We start from the raw sequence: 19,251 nt of genomic DNA, 5'->3' as shown, positions 1-19,251 counted from the left end.
GCATGACTTCCTCCGAGGGCGGGTCTCCCTCGGGGACCGGTTCAAAATCTTCGTCTCTCCATAACGGGTTATGGTGGTCTCTGCCTAGCGGTTGTGATGATCCTAGATTGCCCAGGTTTGTGATGGCCCAGGTTTGTCCGGAGTGTCCGATAGGACTAGGACATCTTCGTCGCCTGACAGCCGCTTCTCGAGCTGGGCGATCTCAGCATCGCAGCTCTCTTTATCCTTGGCCGCCAGTTTCTTCTGGCGGTTTCGTTTGACCTCCGGGTTTTCCACGGGCCGTGGTTTTTGCGCCTGACTCCCACTCGGTCGAGGGGAGGGTGGGCGAGAGGCCGGTTTGGCCCTCTCTTGCTTCTTGGCCTTTCTCGGCTGCTTAGCTCGTTGTGAGTTAGCCGAGTAGATCACCGATGCGCCAAACGCTAAATTTTCTAATGTCCCTGATATAGGGAAAGTCACGGGTTGGCCAACAGGTATGTCATCTACTTTGGCTGGCATGGTTGTCAATGCTGTCGGAACGGCGGCCGTTGGGCCCGTTCTTACTTGGCTTTGGTCAGCTGACGCTTTTGGTGGCGAAATGGCCTTCGATGGTCCCGCCTTGATATAGTAACGAAACCATCGGAACGTCCAGAACGCGTAGAATGTAGCACGGCATTGCCGCCATAGCGACTAATAATTCAATGACGGAAAGGTTTAGAATGTAACAGTTAAAGGGCGTGATGAGTTTGCGAAATGTGATAAAGGCGACAATTATTGTGCCGTTGTAGACAGCTGTACCGACAGCAATGAGGCCGATGATAGTTGATAATATTATCACGGTTTGGGAGAGAAATACGGTTTGGGAGAGAAATAACTGAAGGTGGCCCACTTAAGTGTATGTTGCCTATTCACTTATCATAGTGGCCCACTTAAGTGTCTTTACGGGTAGTGGTACAAATCCACAAATTAACTATGCTGCTGCGTGCTGAGTACTGTCATGGGTCACAGATATCCACATTTATTGTGAGCACAGGTAACACTTAAATCTCGAAGAAAAACACTAACGTCTTGGAGTGTAGCAAATTTCCTTATGGATTTCGTTGTTAGCTATTGTTGATATTTCATAACAAGTAAAACGGTTAGAGAAGTACGGAAACTCTAATGGACCACTACACCGGTAACCCGCCGTTTCGTCGACCGTCACTTCGTTGTGACAGTCGACCGGGTGTTAATCTGCGAAATGTCGGTGAGCCCACTGCCCTACGCGCCCAGCACGGTCCCAAAATACCGGCTTGCATTTGGCCAGTTATAGTAATCCCCAGCCCACGCCGTCCAATTCCAAGACAATACTGCGCATTGCATTCACGTCCGCTGTCGAGCAGACTCAGCAGGCGAACTGAATAAGGTCGTCGGCGATGTACCGCGCTGACAGGAAAAGGCATAGGATGGACTAAATGGCGCCCCCACATTGTCAGTATCAACGAGTATTCAACACTGAAAATTATTCCCTCTCAAACTATTAAATGTTTCGAAAAATCAATGTCGTAAATGGATGTCAAAAATAAATCAGAATTTAGCGTAATGTACAGATGTATTAGATGTATGTATTAGACAACTGTAAATGTATTAGACAACTTAGCATGTAGACATGTAGACTTTACAGCTTCCGAAGAAAACCCTATTACTATGCAGGATCGCAGGTAAACAATTCGTTCGTGCATGAAAGTAAATCAAAATAGTGTAGTACAAAGATACCAAAATTAATTTTGACGTCAAAGCTCCAGATACAGCTAGCTCCTAATTAAGTAAGTACTACCGAGTATCTGTACATAAAAATAAAGGTACAGCTTATCAAGTTATACGATTACAGAAACCTGATACAATTCATAGTTTCACTCTCAAAAAAGTTCAAGTGGCATCGGTGTTTTGTCTACGAGTAATTTGCTGCTTATCCCATACCAGTTTGCAATTAGTTTTGTCCACCGTCACTTTGTTCTACAATATTAAAGCCAAATTGGCTAAGCAATAAAACCAAAAAAGGTTGTATTTGAGGATCTGGAACGCTACTCCGGAACCAGCACAGAAGCTCCCCCGTACGATGTCGTCGGATACGTAATAATCCCGCAAGACTCATTGTACTGTACTACTGCAAGGCCGCTATTAATTGTAAAATACCACTTGGTTGTTAATTTTTAAAAAAAAACTGTCGCCATTAGATTTATTTCAACATTTATAACGGCAGTTCCTACAGCTACATAAAATGCGCATGGCGGTGGCGCACAGAATATAACTATCACTGTCTCGACATGCGAGCTGCTTTTTGCTTTTAAGCTAGCTAAACGGGAGTTATGGTTCTGTTAGTGCTTGTTGATGTACTAAGTTCTAGAAATGTTATTAACAATAGCTAGCTGCATAATTTAGCCAGTAAAAGCCGCTCTATCTGTTTTCTTTTTCAGCGATTAAGTCTTGAGATTCAACGTATTAATGCTCAGCGTATTTAGGAACTGTTCCGTCCCATGGTAATTGGAAAGGATTCTTCATTTAGATCATGCGAACGCAAGGCGTTGCCGTTTGTTAAACACACTGATTAAAGTTATCTTCATTGTAGCCAATAGACTGATAATCACTAATCATGTGAGCGCTCAGTCTTCGAAGTGAATGCGGTTTCTGGTTTCAAGGTAGACATGTCAGCTTGGGCCTTGGCTTGATATCAAGCGGTGGGTTCTCCTAGACACAGCACAGGATCGTCCTTCAACGGCTCGTGGCACGGACCCTATACTGTCTACGAGTGTTAGACTGGTACGTACATTGCATTGCACATAAATATATTTTAGTGGCTGTTAACATTATTTTAATGATCAACGGATAACAAGCTCAAACGCAGATTCGATGTAATAATTATGTAGTTTGTCATTGCAAAGCATTTACAAGCGATACACTTACGTACATGACCGGCAAAAATCCAGTATCCTTTCCATCCGGCGTGAAAGGAACATTCGTACAAAATAGGCGGACTGTACAATGTTCATTCCCATTTCCCAGCAAACAGTAAACGCTCACAGTTTGAATCTACGAAAAACAGCTGTTGCGAACTTGCGAGTTTGCGACATTCCATACGTTGTGACTTTGTAACGATTCGCGTCAATAATATGTAAACATGACCTTGCCGTTCGCATAAGGCTTGCTAGGAATTGTGGGAATCAGTGATTTACGCGAATGGCGCCATCCTGTTGCGGCGTCTGGCTGGCAGTCTGGCACGCGCGCACATGCGGCAACCGGCAGCATGTATGCGGCTTGCACGAGAAATCACAACCGTGCATAATTTATCTTTTTCGCTTTAAATACTAGCAAGCAACTTGCTTGCTGAAAATATTACTTGCTGAAAATATTACTCGTGGAGTTTTCTTTGTTTTGCATGTTTGTCGGGAGATTTTTGTTGAAATTTGAATGAGGGGATTGTCGAATCCGTGTAAAACTGAATGTCACCGAGCTTGTGACACGCGGCCAGTCCTTGATGGCTGAGATTTACACCACGCGGTTTCGGTATCCATCTTTGGTCACGTAAGATTTGTGTACTAAACAGTAAATACCGGGTGGCCGAACTCTGCAGCAGGAACTGCAGAAGAATAGTAAGTAGCGGGCGTGTCACTCTAGACTCAGGTTTAATGAACTGCCGGACTGCATATTCGGCGCAGAAAAAAACGGCGTCCTATTATTTTGTCCACCATTCATTTTGTCCACCGTTCATTTTGTTCACCATTCATTTTGTCCGCTAATCATTTTGTCCACCGATAACTTTGTCCACCATTCATCTGATCTACGCTGTTAAATTTAAATACAATATTACCACTTACCAAAATTTAATATTAGTTACAATAAAATTAAACACACAATACACACGGTGTGGGCGTAAGATGTAAGCAGTTAGATGCGCGCTGTATTATGTGCATAAATCGAGCTCATCGGTATCGCTTGCTTACCGTTTGCTTATTTACCCGCTGAATTTCGAAACGCATAACATAACAGCTGTGCAGAAGTCTAGACAGAGCAGCAGTATTACTGTATTACATGCAAATTACCGCACTCGATATTGTTGCAGCAATGGCGCAGAATTTTGCAATAAAAGATTGTAATATCTACCATACAAACTGAAATCATAGTTTTGAATGTGTGTACACGCTCTCATAGTACGTAATACTTATCGGATTACTATGCGAGTTTATTACATTCATACTAGCTTTGTCTTATAAAAAAATAAAAATACCGTACTTTTCGAATTGTATCGTGAACGCAGTGTACGGTTGACAAAATGAATGGTGGACAAAATGACTAGTGGACAAAATGATTGGTGGACAAAATGAACGGTGGACAAAATGAACGGTGAACAAAATGCATAGACACGATTTCGGTCCCTGTCAGACGCTCCACTCCATTCGATTAATTCTAAAATCGCGATTCAAGAGTTAAAGTGGATGAAAAATTGAAACTATACAATTATCGTTTCATTGAACTGTCAGACACGAGTGTTTCATTTTTACTGTTTCGGAATGTTTCCTTCTTTTATTCCTGGCAAATCTTCGATAATGGGTCATCTTCTCCTGGTTTCTGCCGCGGTTGTGCTGGCCTGCTGCATACCTGGCACCCTCACGTGTGCTAAAACTGGACTCAGCGTGGAGAAAAGTAAGTTTGGTAATTTTGCAGTCCTGCTTTTTCTTCTCTGCTGACATAAAATTACGCATACGACTTTGGTTTGTGTCAGAATGCGCACGAAGTTTGCGTGGATCTTACGTGCGAAGAATTGTCGTGTAACAGTGAGTAAAACAGGCACTCAGTTAGAATCGCGGATTGAACTTCGAACAGTTCATAAATGATGCAGTGATCATTAGATTTTTTTGTAGATTATTATTATGCTAAAAATTATGCTAAAATAAAGGAGATAAAGCTTTCGTGTAACGAGAAAATAGCTGGGGAGCCGAAGGATGTGGAAGTGGAGCGCGTAACATTGCTCATTATGTAGAGGTAGAAAACCGGATCAGTAATCAGTGTCCTGCTGTTTCAGCTAGCTGGAGTATGACGTTGCGGCCATACATGGCGCTTCTGTGTCGCGCCAGGTTTAGCCATATTTCAATTTGCAGGCATTACTAATTACGTTAGCAACGTCCGACTCCAGCTGCCTCACATCAGCAGCACTGGGGTTGTTATTTTGTTAACGGTGCGATGTTTGTCTTTCTTAACCATTTTTCACCGGTGCACCGGTGAAATTTGAGAGAAGATCGCGCTGAAATTTTGGGAAAATACTGAGTCTGGAAATTTAATAATACACACTCCCCCGCACCCCAGGGGGACTGTCCCAGGAACCCCCAGATGACTGGGATAGGGGGCCAGTATGTTTTTGTTAAGTAGCTACTAGCTGCGCATTTAAGGAACCTCACACAAGTAACCTCGTGATACGTGGAGAAAAAAGCTTTCGCGCGTAGCGCGAAGCCGACGAACTATTTTGCTAAAGTATCGTTTAAAATATTGTTTTGCTGGGGTTTTGGTGCAGAGTTTCGTTTTGATAACGGCAGAAAAGCGACGAGTCTCCTGTCTCTTGGATCCAATGCATTAATGCCGGTAAAAGTACAGGTATATATACCGATTCACGTAAAATGAACCGGCTATTGCTGATAAGGCCGGTTTTTAAAGTTGGGTTTTTACCAAAGATGCAGGCAAACCGAAGGCATGTTCAGATTTCAACCAGCAGAGTCATCAGTTTCAAAAAATGAGGGTTTTTTAGGGCGGCTTTATTGCGCGACGACCAATGTGTCAAAGTGCGATGTAGTATTTTATATCAGGTCGCGCGAAGCGCGAAGACGACGGCAGATTTTGCCTTAAAAAATTCAGAAATTTCAATAAAAATACGAATTTATATTTCGGCAGACCCCTCTAACATTTTCTCAACAGATTTCAATTTTTTTAATCTTGCACATTCGAGAAGTTAATAATACACAAAACACATTCGATAACACACAAAATGCATGTGCAGTACAAAATACGATTATAACCGCCGATTTCCCTGCTTCGTGTAGCTTGAGGATCATTCAGTTGCTTCTGGTACGCTCATTTTATTTAATTTTAACAAATGCAGCTTATTTTTTTGTTGTAGTTAATCGGATCTTGAACGAAGCGAAGCAACGTAACGGGAACGGAACCATGCATCTTCAGGGTTACGGCCGCGGTCCGACGTCCCAGGAATATCCGATAGCGGAATGGCCGCCGGGGACTGAGATTATTCGCGCGCCAGAGGGTGGCACACTGGTCATCTTCTGCAACAACAGCCACAACACGAACAACACAGAGGTTTGTACTGGACCGTCGCGAGCTCGGATGGGAGGAAGCGCGCCATTGTTCGCCCCGAGCAAGAACAGTGTTGCCGTTGCGCCAGTTCCCGATTCTCCGGCTTTTGTCTAAGAAATTTAACACTTTTTTCTGAGGGAGAGCGCCCTCGCGACTGACCTGACTGTAACTGTGGTGTAACTGTCTTCATTTTGAGCAGGTTTTCCACTCCGACATTCCGCCGGCTTTCAGACGCAACGGAGTGCTGATCCCCCTTTCAGATTTTGAGATAGCCAGAAGAGGGTTCGAAGAAGTGAACTATTGTTGCAACCGCACGAATGGTAACAATCCGCTGGAATACGGAGTGGAGGGCAAAGTGTACGATCTGGTCACGAGTGCCTTTTCCATTGCGTTACCGAAATTTTCGTACGCGGCCACGGGACTGTACGAGTGCCTGCACTCCAATGGGCACCAGCTGGTGGTGACGCAGCGCTACTGGGTTAGTGCGACCCTCTTCCGCAACAAGGTCTTCGATCCGCCCATGAAGAACCTCACGATCCGATACGGCGACCCGGCGGAATTGGTCTGCGCGGTGCGCTTCAATTTCCTCCCAGGGTATCTCACCAACCGGTTCCTGTGGCGCGCCGGAAACTACTTGCTGATGGCTAAGTCCATTCCGGAGGTGGCCGATAAGATCGGGTCATGGTGGGGATTTTATGGGCGTGTTGACTTCGGCAAGGATCAACAGGGTCGCTGCAACTCCACCTTGAAGATCGACCGTGTCACATGGAGAGACGCCGGACTGTACGAGTGTTGGTTCCGCATCAACGATCGCCTCGACGAGTGGATCGTTCAAGAAGCCTACCTGCACGTTATCTAACCGGAGCCACCATTCAGCTTGCGGTTCGGCAACGCGTGTACATAGATCTTGTTGTTCTGAATCTGCAACAGTTCGTTTTTACGTTGGAATAGTCAAGATTTTTTTGTTGGAGCGTTATTGTTTTGACTCGGGAATAAGCAGGGCTTTTGACTCGTTGGTATTTATTACTGTAGCGTAGCGCAGTGGCACCGATGCCACGAGATTGTCTGTCCTCTGTGACCTTGGTGTCCAGCATGGCAACTGCAGTAGCAGCATGCCATTGTTGTTATGTTGTCGACAATCAGTTGGTTGTTTGCGCCCTCAGTGGTGGTTCATAATATATGTATTATGCCGCCACCTCAAGTGACAATTACTTTGTTACATTCCATTGCCTTTCTTGTAGGAAATGAATTATTGGGGATAATTCAGTCCGTTGCCGAACTTCTGTTACGGCGGTGTTGAAAACAGTTCTATGAAAAAGCATTCACGAATCATAATCATCCTTGGACATGACATACCGGGTGGCTGAACTATGTAAATGGGCGTCTACTCTTGTCCGGTTGTTTCGCATAAGCCACTCGCCGTACCGGAAATGGCTTGAAACTCATTTGAAAGGCAACTTTACTGGATACAAAAGTTTGCTTTGAGAAAGTGACACCTAATTCAAATTGTAACCATTAAGTTAATTGAAATTGAGTGAAAAAGTTCTGTGTCCCAGCTCACAAAGCCCTGAATCCCGTTAGATTTCTTTCCCGTAAGAAATATTTAAACTTTCCTAAGTGCTTTGTGTAATTGTCTGATTACAATTTTTTAATACAGGCGCAAACATTCAGACGACAAATACAGTAGATGTCATTACCAAGAAAGTGCACTCACTATTGGCGGGCGGTGCATGACCGAGGCGTAGCAGAAATGCATAAATTATTATTTCTGTAAACATAGCCCGGCTAATTTCTTCAACTTCATTTGGTAGTAACGTTCTTTATGGCGGACAGGTGTTTTACACTCAGACAATGAGTTCTTTAACGCCAGAGACAGAAGATAACTTACTCAGTTGTCAGATAGCGTAAAGCTACTGATGGTTTATGGTGGTGAGTGACCTTTACTGACTAACGACTACAGACACGACGCTAACCCAATCGTTCTGCTAACGTTGACCTTTATGTAAACTGATTGAAGCTAACACTGCAACAACATCAAGGCTATGAAGACATTCTAGAGAAAACTTTCTAAGACCAGATATTCCAGAGCTGCTAGCCATGCAAGATGACATTAATTCATTCACAAGGAGTTCTTCTCCCTCAAGCACTCAGAAGCGATTTCTGATCCAAAATATGAAAGATGAGAGAACACGCCTTCAACTCAAAAGCACTCATAGACAAACCATGAGTCAACAATTTATTGATTGTTTTATGAAGGATCAAAGTACCGTACACTTAACACAATACTAATTGGCTGATACTTTCTGGCCACTTCCTTCCGTTGCAAACCAAATCACAGTATGACTGTCCATACATAATGTACTTCTACTAGTCGTACTCGTGACACAGTAATAATATTGCCTTAGAATAATAATTTCTCAGTGTAAATTAGGAAAATGCACCGAACGGGGCATTAGCAGGCCGGAACGCAATAGAGTTGCAGACTGAAGTTAGCTTCCATGGCTGTAATGGAAAATTACTGTGGTGTTTTAAATAACACAATAAAAAAAGTAAATTCATATGACTGGTCACCCTGGATGCCATGTGTGACTGGCAAAAATGTCCGGAATTTTCGTCCCGTTCACTCCCGTGCCACCATGGCCTAACCGGTATGTTTTGCCAAAATGGTGACCTGGGGGACCTGCAAGGGAAAGCTGATTTTTCGACCAGTCCGTGACCTATAAAAGTACTGCCAGACCTAATAATTTCAAAACTACCATGACTTGACCAAGCCGCTACCAAGCTGAAACATTTAACAAAAAAACAGGAAGGAACATACATAACCGAAGGAGAGTTGTTGTCTGACCTTCGGTTGTTGTCTATTGTGATTGACTTCCGGAGCGTTTACAGAAAGTCTTTGGCGTGAGTGCGTAAACTCTGGCAGTTTACCAACACGCAAATTGTCAACTACCCGTACGCGTCGGTATCTATGAAGAAGCTCCGCGTTGTGCAGAAAAAACCAGCGTGCATTGAAACACTGGCAGGCGGACAGAAATCCCCGAATTCGGCCATTGTGTTGATATTCAAAAATTTAAGAATATGTTATTAGTCAGTGTCCATCTGCAATACGTTGTCAGTACACTACCTTACCGCCTGTAGATGCACTAATCATTGTTAATCATAACCAGAAGCTATCCTACTCAAAATGTACCACTGCTTTCAAATGGCTTGTGAACACGAAAGGTGCTTTTATTTTACTGCCTGCCACTGATTTTCTGCATCGATACTATGACTTTCAACTGTACCTTCTGGTTTCTATGATTCTATCGACCACTATCAAGTTATCAACACTACAAGTGGCGACAAGGTAAAGGAGCCATAGTTTGGCAGTACTGCTTGTTTTTTACACGCACACAGTTACAGTGGTCCATTATATACAGTATTTTGAATGTCTGACTTGTACGGTAAGCGCCAGCCTGTATTCGGTCTATACTTATTTTTTGCATGGAAACATGGACAATGTTATACAACGTGTAGACATCATAATTATATTTTACGTAATTTACAGCAGTTACCCGAAAATATTAATTAACAGAATTACGATTTCATAACATACACTTATATTAAACGCTTTTTTCATAATAATTATAAGCGTACATAACTCTACTGTGCAATATGCACGTGTATTTTTAGCGACTATGAATAAGTCTATACTATACAACACGTAAAAACAGTCTGGCGAAACCACATAACTGATAAGATCAAAGTAATTTTTGGTAAGCCTTTTCGATCAAAATAAGAAGCCCTGCCATTTCTGGGTCAAACCAGATTGGCAGGACAAATCATCTCAACGCGCTGCGTGTACCGTTGCAAATTGCTTGCCACGGAAAACTGCATTCATCTAACCGTAAAACTGTTAATGCTTTGTTTGTGTATCCCGCAATTCGGGACGATTCCCGCAACTACAATTTGCCATTGAATGCCTAATCTACGCAGACTTACATAAATTTGGAGCTGGGCCAGTTCATTTGGTTGGATAATGGCCGACGTTGAGAACGTGAACGAGTCGTCATAAGGTTCCTCTACTGGGCTGAAAACACCGGGTTGCTTAAGCAACTGTTTTCGCAATGTACGAACAGTGAAAATGCTCATACCGTTGTAGGATGAGGGATATATTGATTTGCGCAGCCGATGTGCTGTTCCACACCACCACGGAGACGGGAAACACGCTGTTGAAGAGGACGGTGTCCGGTGCAAAAATAACATAATCGAGCCCAGTAAGCACAGCGGTCAGCTGTGCTGTGAGGTACGTCTTATACTTTGCCAAATCGTTTCAAATGGTTGATAGTACGTACGGTAGTATCATTCTGTTACGTTCAAGACGACCAACAGTACAGCTACATAGCGTAATTGTCTCGGTCTAGAAGATGTCCACTATGACTTTTGGTTGGTGAAAATTATTCTGGTACTTCGTTAAACTAAAGTTTGAATGGTACAAAACGTGCAAGTTCGAAGCGCAGAACACTTTGTCAGTTAATTGTTCGTAACTGAGGATGCCGCATAAGAGAAAGAGGTATACAACTGCGGTGCGTAGAAAACCGTTTGTCGCTCTTTGGGATCGTCGTAATCACAGACGAAAACGCTTTGTTCTTTCAAATTCTCCACTCTATAGACGCGGTACATACTCAGGCTGAAGCATTTCATCGGTGAGGTCATCTGCAAGAGCAGCACAAAACTTAGTGCAGACGAACTGCTGGCACTGCAGCATTGTGTGGTAATCAGCGAGAACCGCACACCAGCAAACAAATTCGCCAAAAGTAACGTAGTAAGTATTACCTTGTCAAAATATAGATTTAGCCTGGTGTTCTTTCTGTCACGTTGGGTTTTCTGCAGTCCGTCCACCGAACGAGACAGATCTTTCATTTCTTCTTCATCAAGTTGATATCCAGAAAGTGTGTTGACCTCTACAACCGTCTTCCCGCTCGCACCACCTTTCAAGTACCTGAATATTCCTCGCGCCATGAATTTAACGAATATTACCACTTATTAAAATAGATAAGTCGGGCCTTACTTGACGCAAATATTCAACCGGCTTTTCTTGGCCGAAAATGTATTGAGACTTGAGAGTGACGTTAACGTCAAAGGCCATATCCTCTCTGGGCTGCAGTACAGTGAAACTCCTCTTAACATTCACCTTCCTATAACATTCACCCCTTTACTGCATACACGAGGCTGGGAACCAAACCGTCCGGTAGACTATAACACAGGGGCAGTTCTCTGCATAACATTCACCCCTTTACAGCTATAACATACACCTTTTATGGAACCGGTAACAGTTTTACCAGCTTATTCAACCCCTGTGTAATATACGGTTGGTTTGGCTGGTGAAAAGAAACCATTTCGGTGTCGCTGAAAGAAGGCTTCTGTTTTTAATCTGTTCAGTACAGGATCTTCCAGCGTCCAAAGCATATAAAAGCGCAGCACAACCAACATTCAGACCGAATAATGTCCACACTCCGGTATTTTGTTAATTTTTTGGTTAATTAACACCCCCGGGGGCTTAGCCCCCGACCCCTTGAGGGCAGTGCCCCTGGGGGGCAGTGCTCCTGTATAACATACACCTCTCTGTAACATTCAGACAGCCTGGAACGGAGGATGTATGTTATAGAGAAGTTTCACTGTACATGGTATGTCCAACTCGAATGAGCTACTGCCATCCCGCTTCCTGTGGCATGCATAGTGATTTCAGCTGGTTTCTCCGCAGATACCATATCGCGTACCATTAAGGCGGTTTCCGGGGCTAATGTGAACTTGTGCTTTTGCATGCCATCTATAATGCCTTGAAGCGATGGAGGAACGCTGAAAGCTTTTGCAAATGCAACGAGAGCTTCCAGAGCGACAGAAGTATCTTAAATAAACCAACGATGTTGTAATTTCCGGTATTATTAAAGGCTGAAACAGAAGGAAAATTGTAGAGAAAAAGGCACCTTCAGCGTTCTAGTTCGACATCAACCCTGATACACCTTGAATCGATGTATCGAAATCCTTGTTGGCCAAGAAAGTTAGAAGTGCGTAAACTGAGGCTTCAACATCTTTCGAACTGGTCAAATAGGAATTTCCTTTCATCTCAAATTTATCATGGCTTGCTCCGTTAACAGTCCAGTGGATACTGGACTGACCGTGCACCATCCTCCTTTTTAAAAGGCTCAGTGCATCGACTTTCTTTGAACTGTTCGCTTTGGTCAGCGCATAGGCTGTCACATCCAGCACGTATGAGTCGTTCTGCATCAAATCCAGTTGCTCTTTCAGGTACGTGAACACGTTCCGCATGTTCTTACCTAATTCCACCCTGTTGGCAGTTGGTGTACTGTTGTACTGCAGAAACGAAAGGACGGTGATGGCAGTTACAGAAACGCGTTGTAAATCACCCTATCGATTCGTAATTTTCCCGCTTTTTTGAAAAGATCCATCTTCGTTTCGCTGATTTCCTAAAAAACGGAACCCTTTACGAACGATGTTATTACTGAAAACAGGAGTGAAGACGGAAGCTGCGGAGAGAGCTTTGGCCACGTGCGCAGTTAGCCGTGTGGAGCCGTTTGTATCTGAACGTCCCCATTTGCTGAAAGAGGAATCGTTATGCCGGTATCCGAGAACCCTTTGGTAACTCAGCTTTTTGTTGTTGATCAACCGATCCTTTAGCGTGGCCACGTTTCCACGAAGTGGTTAGTAACTTAGTTTGTTGGTCTGTTTGAGATATTTCAGAATAGCCAAGTTGGAAGCCATCGGGGTGACGCTGCTTTTACTCGTTCCGTACGGCAGCTTAACCAGTTTGTCTAAATTGTGGATGCAGCTGCCGAGAACGTCGCCACTCGCTATAAGCGAGTACTTCAACTTTTTCCGAACCGATGACCTTTCCAGGGGGATCACGCGGAAGCTTTCGTCGGCGGCATTGGTTGATTGCGCAAAGTAAAGACGGCCTGCGTATGATACTGTTCAACGCCTTCCGCATTCACGATTAAGGTGCTTTCCATTTGATCGGATGCAGACACAGACTGTGCGGTATCAAACATCTTAAGCTCCCCAATCTGCTGCGCAATAATCTCGAATGACAAGCCTATAGTGTCATTTGAATTAACGAAAACGCCAGTTTTAACGAAAGTCGAGGTTGTATTGTCGGGATTGGTCAGCTTTAAAGTGACAGTGACATTCTGTTGCTGCGGCATCCGCTTATTAACCAGAACCTTTGCAGTCAGGTTTTCGGAGCGGACAATGCTGTATGGTAAGAGTAATGAGACCCGCAACGGTTGAAGCGTTTCCACGTTTTATTACAACATTAGTTATCCGATTTTTGCACTGGTGTAGCCGAAATCATCAACCAGGAGCGGTTCCTTGGAGACAGTTGATCCGTTGCTATCATTAAGGCTGACGCCCGAAATTTGCCATGTTGCCATTGCGTGCGGTCGTTCTCCGTTCAGCTGAGCATCACCGTTGTGGCTGTGTAAGTAATCTTGCCATAATATTATTATGTCAAAATTATTGTACTTCTTAAAAAGCCATTTCCGGTTGCGCAGTTTTCGGCCAGCTGAAAGAGTTCACTTACTGCCCGAGCGGCTTTTCTGCCCGACCGGTTCCAACTCCAAGAAAGAAACTTTGCCGCGGATCCCTGCGGCTTGGATCGGGTAGGTTAGTGACTCCACGACGATATGATGATAATTTTTAAATTCTTCGTAATACTGTCTTTTCGCCATCGGCCGCGTGAATGAAATGCCTCCGCAACCCGGTCCAACATCCCCGCCAATACATCGATTGTTGTTATAAAAAAACCTATGCAACCGGGCTAAAACGGTGAAACTGCAGAGCGACGCACTGGTAGCTCCACCGGCAAAGCCATCCACGAACTCAGATTCCCAGTTCATACAGTTTCTTTCCCAGGCTTTTAACATTTCGAGTGCCTTATCAACCGGACCAGTTGTACTCAAACTTTCCAACCGGTTTTCTGTTTGATTACCGAATGGTTCTGCCGGTTCAACGGCTTCGATATCAAGCTATCGTCCGGGTGTCTTAACTACTTAAGTACAGACCTGTAGGCCAGAACAGATGGTGCCAGCTTGGGGTTGGTAAGGGTGAAATGACGCATCCGAGCTGCAGGGTACTAGAAAGGGGCGTGTTGGGAGTGTTGCCTTTACATGATTCATCAAAGGTACAAGTATGATAACGATCGTTAACCTCTGTATGAAGACGGCAGATACTACATAAAAAAAAGCAAACCAAGAAGTAATCACCCGCCGGCAGTAAGTATGGATTTGTTTTGTCTGTTGTTCAAATACTGTAATGCAATCAATTAATTTTTAAACACCCATTTTGTTTTTTGGTTCTTCACATACTGTGCCACTACCATCGGTTATGTAATTGTTGTTCCCCATATTGTTGTCGACGGCCAAAAAAGCCACGAGCGCCGAGGGAGTAGTGTGCGCCCGCAATGAGACCTGTTCGCCCGGCTGCACATACGACAGACTTCCTTTGGCTACGACGGACAACGCAACCTATGGAATATTATGCGTATCATTTTTTGCCACGATGTAGCATATACTGTAGTATCTGTATGTCTATACAGATATGTATAGAATATAGTATGAACGCGATTAAGGAACAAATGAAAACGGTAACGCTGAGACAGTATTTGTTGCCTATCATACTATTTATTCTGGCCAATCCTTTCCATGTCATTTACGTTTGTTGGTGACCTGTCATGGTCTATTACCAAGCCAAGAATGCTGCCGACCAGTTCACCGTCGCTGCGGATGTAATATGCTGCCAGACGTCCCTCTCGTCCCATGGATTCGCTAATGGGCACGGTTACCGTTACGTGTGGACCAAATGTGAAGATGGCGTCACTCCATAGGTAGTTACTCTTTTCGGGGCTCGACGACATCACCTACAAAACTTATACAATAACTTATATTGTAAAACATATACATAAATAATACTCTAGTAATAATATTAAGTACTAATAAAAAGATTTGCATAAGCTGGTTAAATTTATACGTTAATTAACGTAAAATAATTAACGTATGTAAACCAGCTCGGGCAATTTATTTTGGCAACTGTAAAACGAAGTTGTCTAGCGTATCGCAAGGTGAATATTCTGACTGGGTCTGGCTGTCGTGATGATATCAAAATTCGCCCTAGTTCCAGCTTGTAGTTGTGCCGTTAACTGCGTGATCTCCAAGAAGCTCCCCGACGGAGAGCATTTTCCGTAAACAGGGTCATCGCTTCTGGTCAGATCTATATAAGAAATACTGACGACCAACGCGTCGGCTTGTTTAAGAGTGTCCACAACGGCCTTGATCGTCCCATCGGCTGCGACATCTACGGGCATCATGACAGCCGCGTCCGCTTCGCAGTCGTTTTCAGTTTTCAACTGCTGACCGACAAACGTGTTACCGTAAAGAGAGTAAGACGATGTATACTCCCTGTTTTTGTTTGCGTCGAACAGGTCAAATGACCGCTGGCCGACAGTGGCTCCCATATTCCAATGCTCCTACACGCCACGCAAGAACACCAAAGGTGGGCTCGGAATTTACTTCCTTTGGGCAGTTATGCCGAACATGGCCGGAACCGGCTCCAAGCCATCACAAAGACAACAAGAACAAAAAAAATTTTACGCAGCAAGTGGCACATGTTAGCGTTTAACATTTCACAATTTATACCAATTCAACACACACACATAACTGTAACAGAGAGACCACTAGAAAGGGGGCGTGTCGTGTGTCGCAATACCCGGATTCCTGCGTCCCTCTGAATCCAATCCATTGCTCCTACACGCCACGCAAGAACACCAAAGGTGGACTCGGAATTTACTTCCTTTGGGCAGTTATGCCGAACATGGCCGGAACCGGCCCCAAGCCCAAAAAGCCAAACGAAAACACGAAAAGAATACAGTAGATGATCCGATGCGGCGTGATGATGACGACAATTAATAGGATCAGTTGCAACGGTTATGAAGACTGATTCCCTGGATTCAAGGGAAACAGTTACATGAGCGCGACTAGTGAAGTGCAGGATTCCGCACATCCCTGCGCAACCACGAAATCATTGGCAAACGAATTGATCCACAGAAATAGCAAATCAGCACGGCTTAGGGCGGTATTCCACCAAGCGAAGTACAAGAGTTTGCACGAAAAACGTAATAAAGCCGGTTGCAAGGAAGTGCTGCGCATCCGACGGCAATAAGGCAAGGCACACGAACGATTTTATTTCGTCTGGGAATTCCACAGACTGACCTAAATGCACGACTGAATGCTAATAAATTAAAGTGCTGCTCTGGCGGAAATCACACCAAGCAGAGCACGGCTCACAAAGTAAATGCCCGCAATTGAAGAATCGCGTACACAAAGCAGGTAGCGACGGAATTCCGGTCGCATCCTACGGCAACGACATAAGGCAAATGGCAACCACGAAAACGATGCTATACAAGGTGAACGTGACATAGTATTGCAAAACTGGAAGATGAAGTGATTCTTTGGTGGAATTCACATCATGCAGTAGATTCGCACACAACTGCAAAATTTGTGCATAAAGCAGGAAGCAATGGAATTCCTATCGCATCCTACGAATTAGAGCAAAACAAAAACGTAATTTGGGATTTCCACAGGTCAACCGCAAAAAACAGTTCCGCAAGTAAAGAATTGTTCAAGGCCAAGTGAAGGATGCACAATACGACAATAGGGTCGAGGATCCGGAATGTGAGAGGCAAACAGGTCATGGCAGCAAAAGCGGTAACGACTCGATGATTACAGGACAATTAAGCGAAGACTAGACAGAAGTAACTCTCCAAGAACATCATACAGGTCATGTTTAAAGGGGTACTGGTTTACCGGCTTTCGGAGTAAAAGGCAGCGCGATGTCTCTCCAGCAAGGTTTGCGCAGGCAATCCCGGGAAAGTGCGTGCGGCGGATCATCCAGTGGTGAAGAAAATGTGTGGGCGGTGGACGAAAATCCTGGACGGGTTTGACATACGCGTTGTCGGGATGCGCAGGTTTGGCGGAATTCCGCCAAATTGGCATAAGGCCTAAGCCAAAAACCTGCGTCCAAACCATTTTAGCTGTGCGAAATATATGCAGTGACCAAAAGCCGGTTTCGCTTCCATCTTCCGGTTATGGGCAGTTTTTCGTTCCACATAACGATGATGCGTTTGACGTGTTGCCGATTCATGCGGTCCAACTTCTTCTTGCTAACTGGTCCGACAAAATCAACTGATACACACAAGATACATGCATAAACAAATGCCGACATAACGAATTGATGCGAATTATGCCTCAAAGACTACTGCAAGCTATTACAAAAAGACGCTCGAAATGGCGCGTAAATGGTAAAGGTAACGAAACTACTATACGAAAATGCTGCTGCACAGTCGGTATACAAAATACCGGCATAAAAAATTTTACGCAGCAAGTGACACATGTTAGCGTTTAACATTTCACAATTTATACCAATTCAACACACACACACATAACTGTAACAGAGACCACTAGAAAGGGGGCGTGTCGTGTGTCGTAATACTCGGATCCTGCGTCCCTCTGAATCCAATCCATCTTCTAAGTACATCATCCTGCGTGATGGCTTATAACCATAAAAGCGCACTTCGAGGAGAGCTGTGGGGCGACCGGTCGGCGGCGGACGACCGTCCCGTCAATTATGCGTGCGTTAACTGTAAAGGGATATCCAGGTCGGAAGGTTTCCATTTCAGACGGAAACGAATTTTGTACAGCTCGGATTGCAGGTATAAAGTCACGGGTGTGGCGCTCCGCATCTGACCGGTTCCGGTTTCGGTGAAATTGGCCCGAATACTGACGCGCATTCGATCTTGGAAGTCCTTTAGCACTGGCTGCAGTGGAACAACTATGACTGCTTCGCCCTGGTTGTTCTAAACGAGACGTTTGTAAGAGTAAATAAATTACCAAAAGCGTATATTTAAAGGTATAAATTTTACTGCAGGCTGTAAACTCTTACCACAGGTGCTGACGTATTCCAGATTGGCACGTATCGTTGTATGGATTGTATGTGGTTTTATTATAATCGTATGTATCGAAGCCAGTCGCAACACTGAATGACGGGCTTTCCGGAAGAGTACCTAATATAATAATCACAATTCGATATCAAAGTGTAATAGTGGAAGTACAGTTTTGACTCGCTCAAAGATTATGGAGTAACGTAAAAGAACGAATCTTGCTGCTCGAAACCGGTTTTTTAGCTCAACAAAGAAGCGTACGCATAAGGGCATCCGCGGAGCAGTATACTGTACTACTGCAGCTTAACATTAAACTGTCCAAAACAGTTTTCTTAGCTAATTCGTTTAAGGAGCAATAATCTGCAATACATGTACTCAGTAAGTAGTACCTGACTACCTGTAAGTTTCAGCTTTGGATTTTAGCTTGTTCGTGATTTACAGTACTACAGAACCGTCTGAAGCCACAGCTTTGTGAGCCAAGCACTTACAGAGTCTGTAAGCTTACTTCGCGGACACATTGAACCGAATTTCGTCATCCACTGATGCTTTCCTTTGCGTTAATGATCCTGACTTCGAATCGCGGTGAAACTGAAATAATTAGAACTTTGTAACTGATACTCGGACACAATACCGGATACCCAGATAATAAAGTCGATGGGCTTACTGGATTCGTCAGTTAAGGTTATTAAACGGAACCCTCATGAACCGAGAGAAGCTGTGGAAAATATACAGCACCACTTAAGACCATTGACCATTAGGTATAATCCTATACTGAACACGAATAGCACGATACGTAAGTACTTATTGTTTTGTTCCTAGCTGTGATGTACGAGTGTACATACGAACGTACGAATGTACGAGTACGTACGCGAGATTCTCGAGATTTTGCAATGTTACCGACCTAGCAACGCTGTGACGCACTCCTATCTATCTGTACAAGTTACTACGAT

At 44.1% G+C, this 19,251-nt stretch overlaps 1 protein-coding gene and 1 long non-coding RNA gene across 2 annotated transcripts; one reads left to right on the top strand and one right to left on the bottom strand.

The window, feature by feature from the left end:
* Positions 1 to 4,296: 4,296 nt before the first annotated feature.
* LOC129590822 (uncharacterized) lies at positions 4,297 to 7,528 on the top strand. Its single transcript, XM_055486230.1, has 3 exons — positions 4,297 to 4,656; positions 6,122 to 6,315; positions 6,512 to 7,528. Exons 1-3 carry the CDS (start codon positions 4,524 to 4,526, stop codon positions 7,169 to 7,171), a joined length of 987 nt encoding a protein of 328 aa, XP_055342205.1. The 5' UTR covers positions 4,297 to 4,523; the 3' UTR covers positions 7,172 to 7,528.
* A 10,561-nt stretch (positions 7,529 to 18,089) lies between these two features.
* LOC129590858 (uncharacterized) lies at positions 18,090 to 19,027 on the bottom strand. Its single transcript, XR_008690779.1, has 4 exons — positions 18,966 to 19,027; positions 18,807 to 18,889; positions 18,304 to 18,424; positions 18,090 to 18,217 (listed from the first exon to the last, which is right to left on the bottom strand). It is a non-coding gene; the product is annotated as an uncharacterized LOC129590858 (long non-coding RNA).
* Positions 19,028 to 19,251: the final 224 nt, after the last annotated feature.

The sequence above is a fragment of the Paramacrobiotus metropolitanus genome, unplaced genomic scaffold (assembly GCF_019649055.1).
Source record: "Paramacrobiotus metropolitanus isolate TYO unplaced genomic scaffold, Prichtersi_v1.0 Parri_scaffold0000042, whole genome shotgun sequence".
Taxonomy (NCBI): domain Eukaryota; kingdom Metazoa; phylum Tardigrada; class Eutardigrada; order Parachela; family Macrobiotidae; genus Paramacrobiotus; species Paramacrobiotus metropolitanus.
Note: the sequence above shows the minus strand (reverse complement) of the source record. Positions and strands in the feature narration are given on the sequence as shown.

Bases quoted from the DNA above. Each gene is read 5' to 3' on its own strand.
- LOC129590822 (XM_055486230.1), top strand. From the start codon at position 4,524: ATGTTTCCTTCTTTTATTCCTGGCAAATCTTCGATAATGGGTCATCTT. The intron at 4,657-6,121 runs GTAAGTTTGGTA...TTTTTGTTGTAG, and splicing joins TGGACTCAGCGTGGAGAAAA to TTAATCGGATCTTGAACGAA. The intron at 6,316-6,511 runs GTTTGTACTGGA...CATTTTGAGCAG, and splicing joins ACAACACGAACAACACAGAG to GTTTTCCACTCCGACATTCC.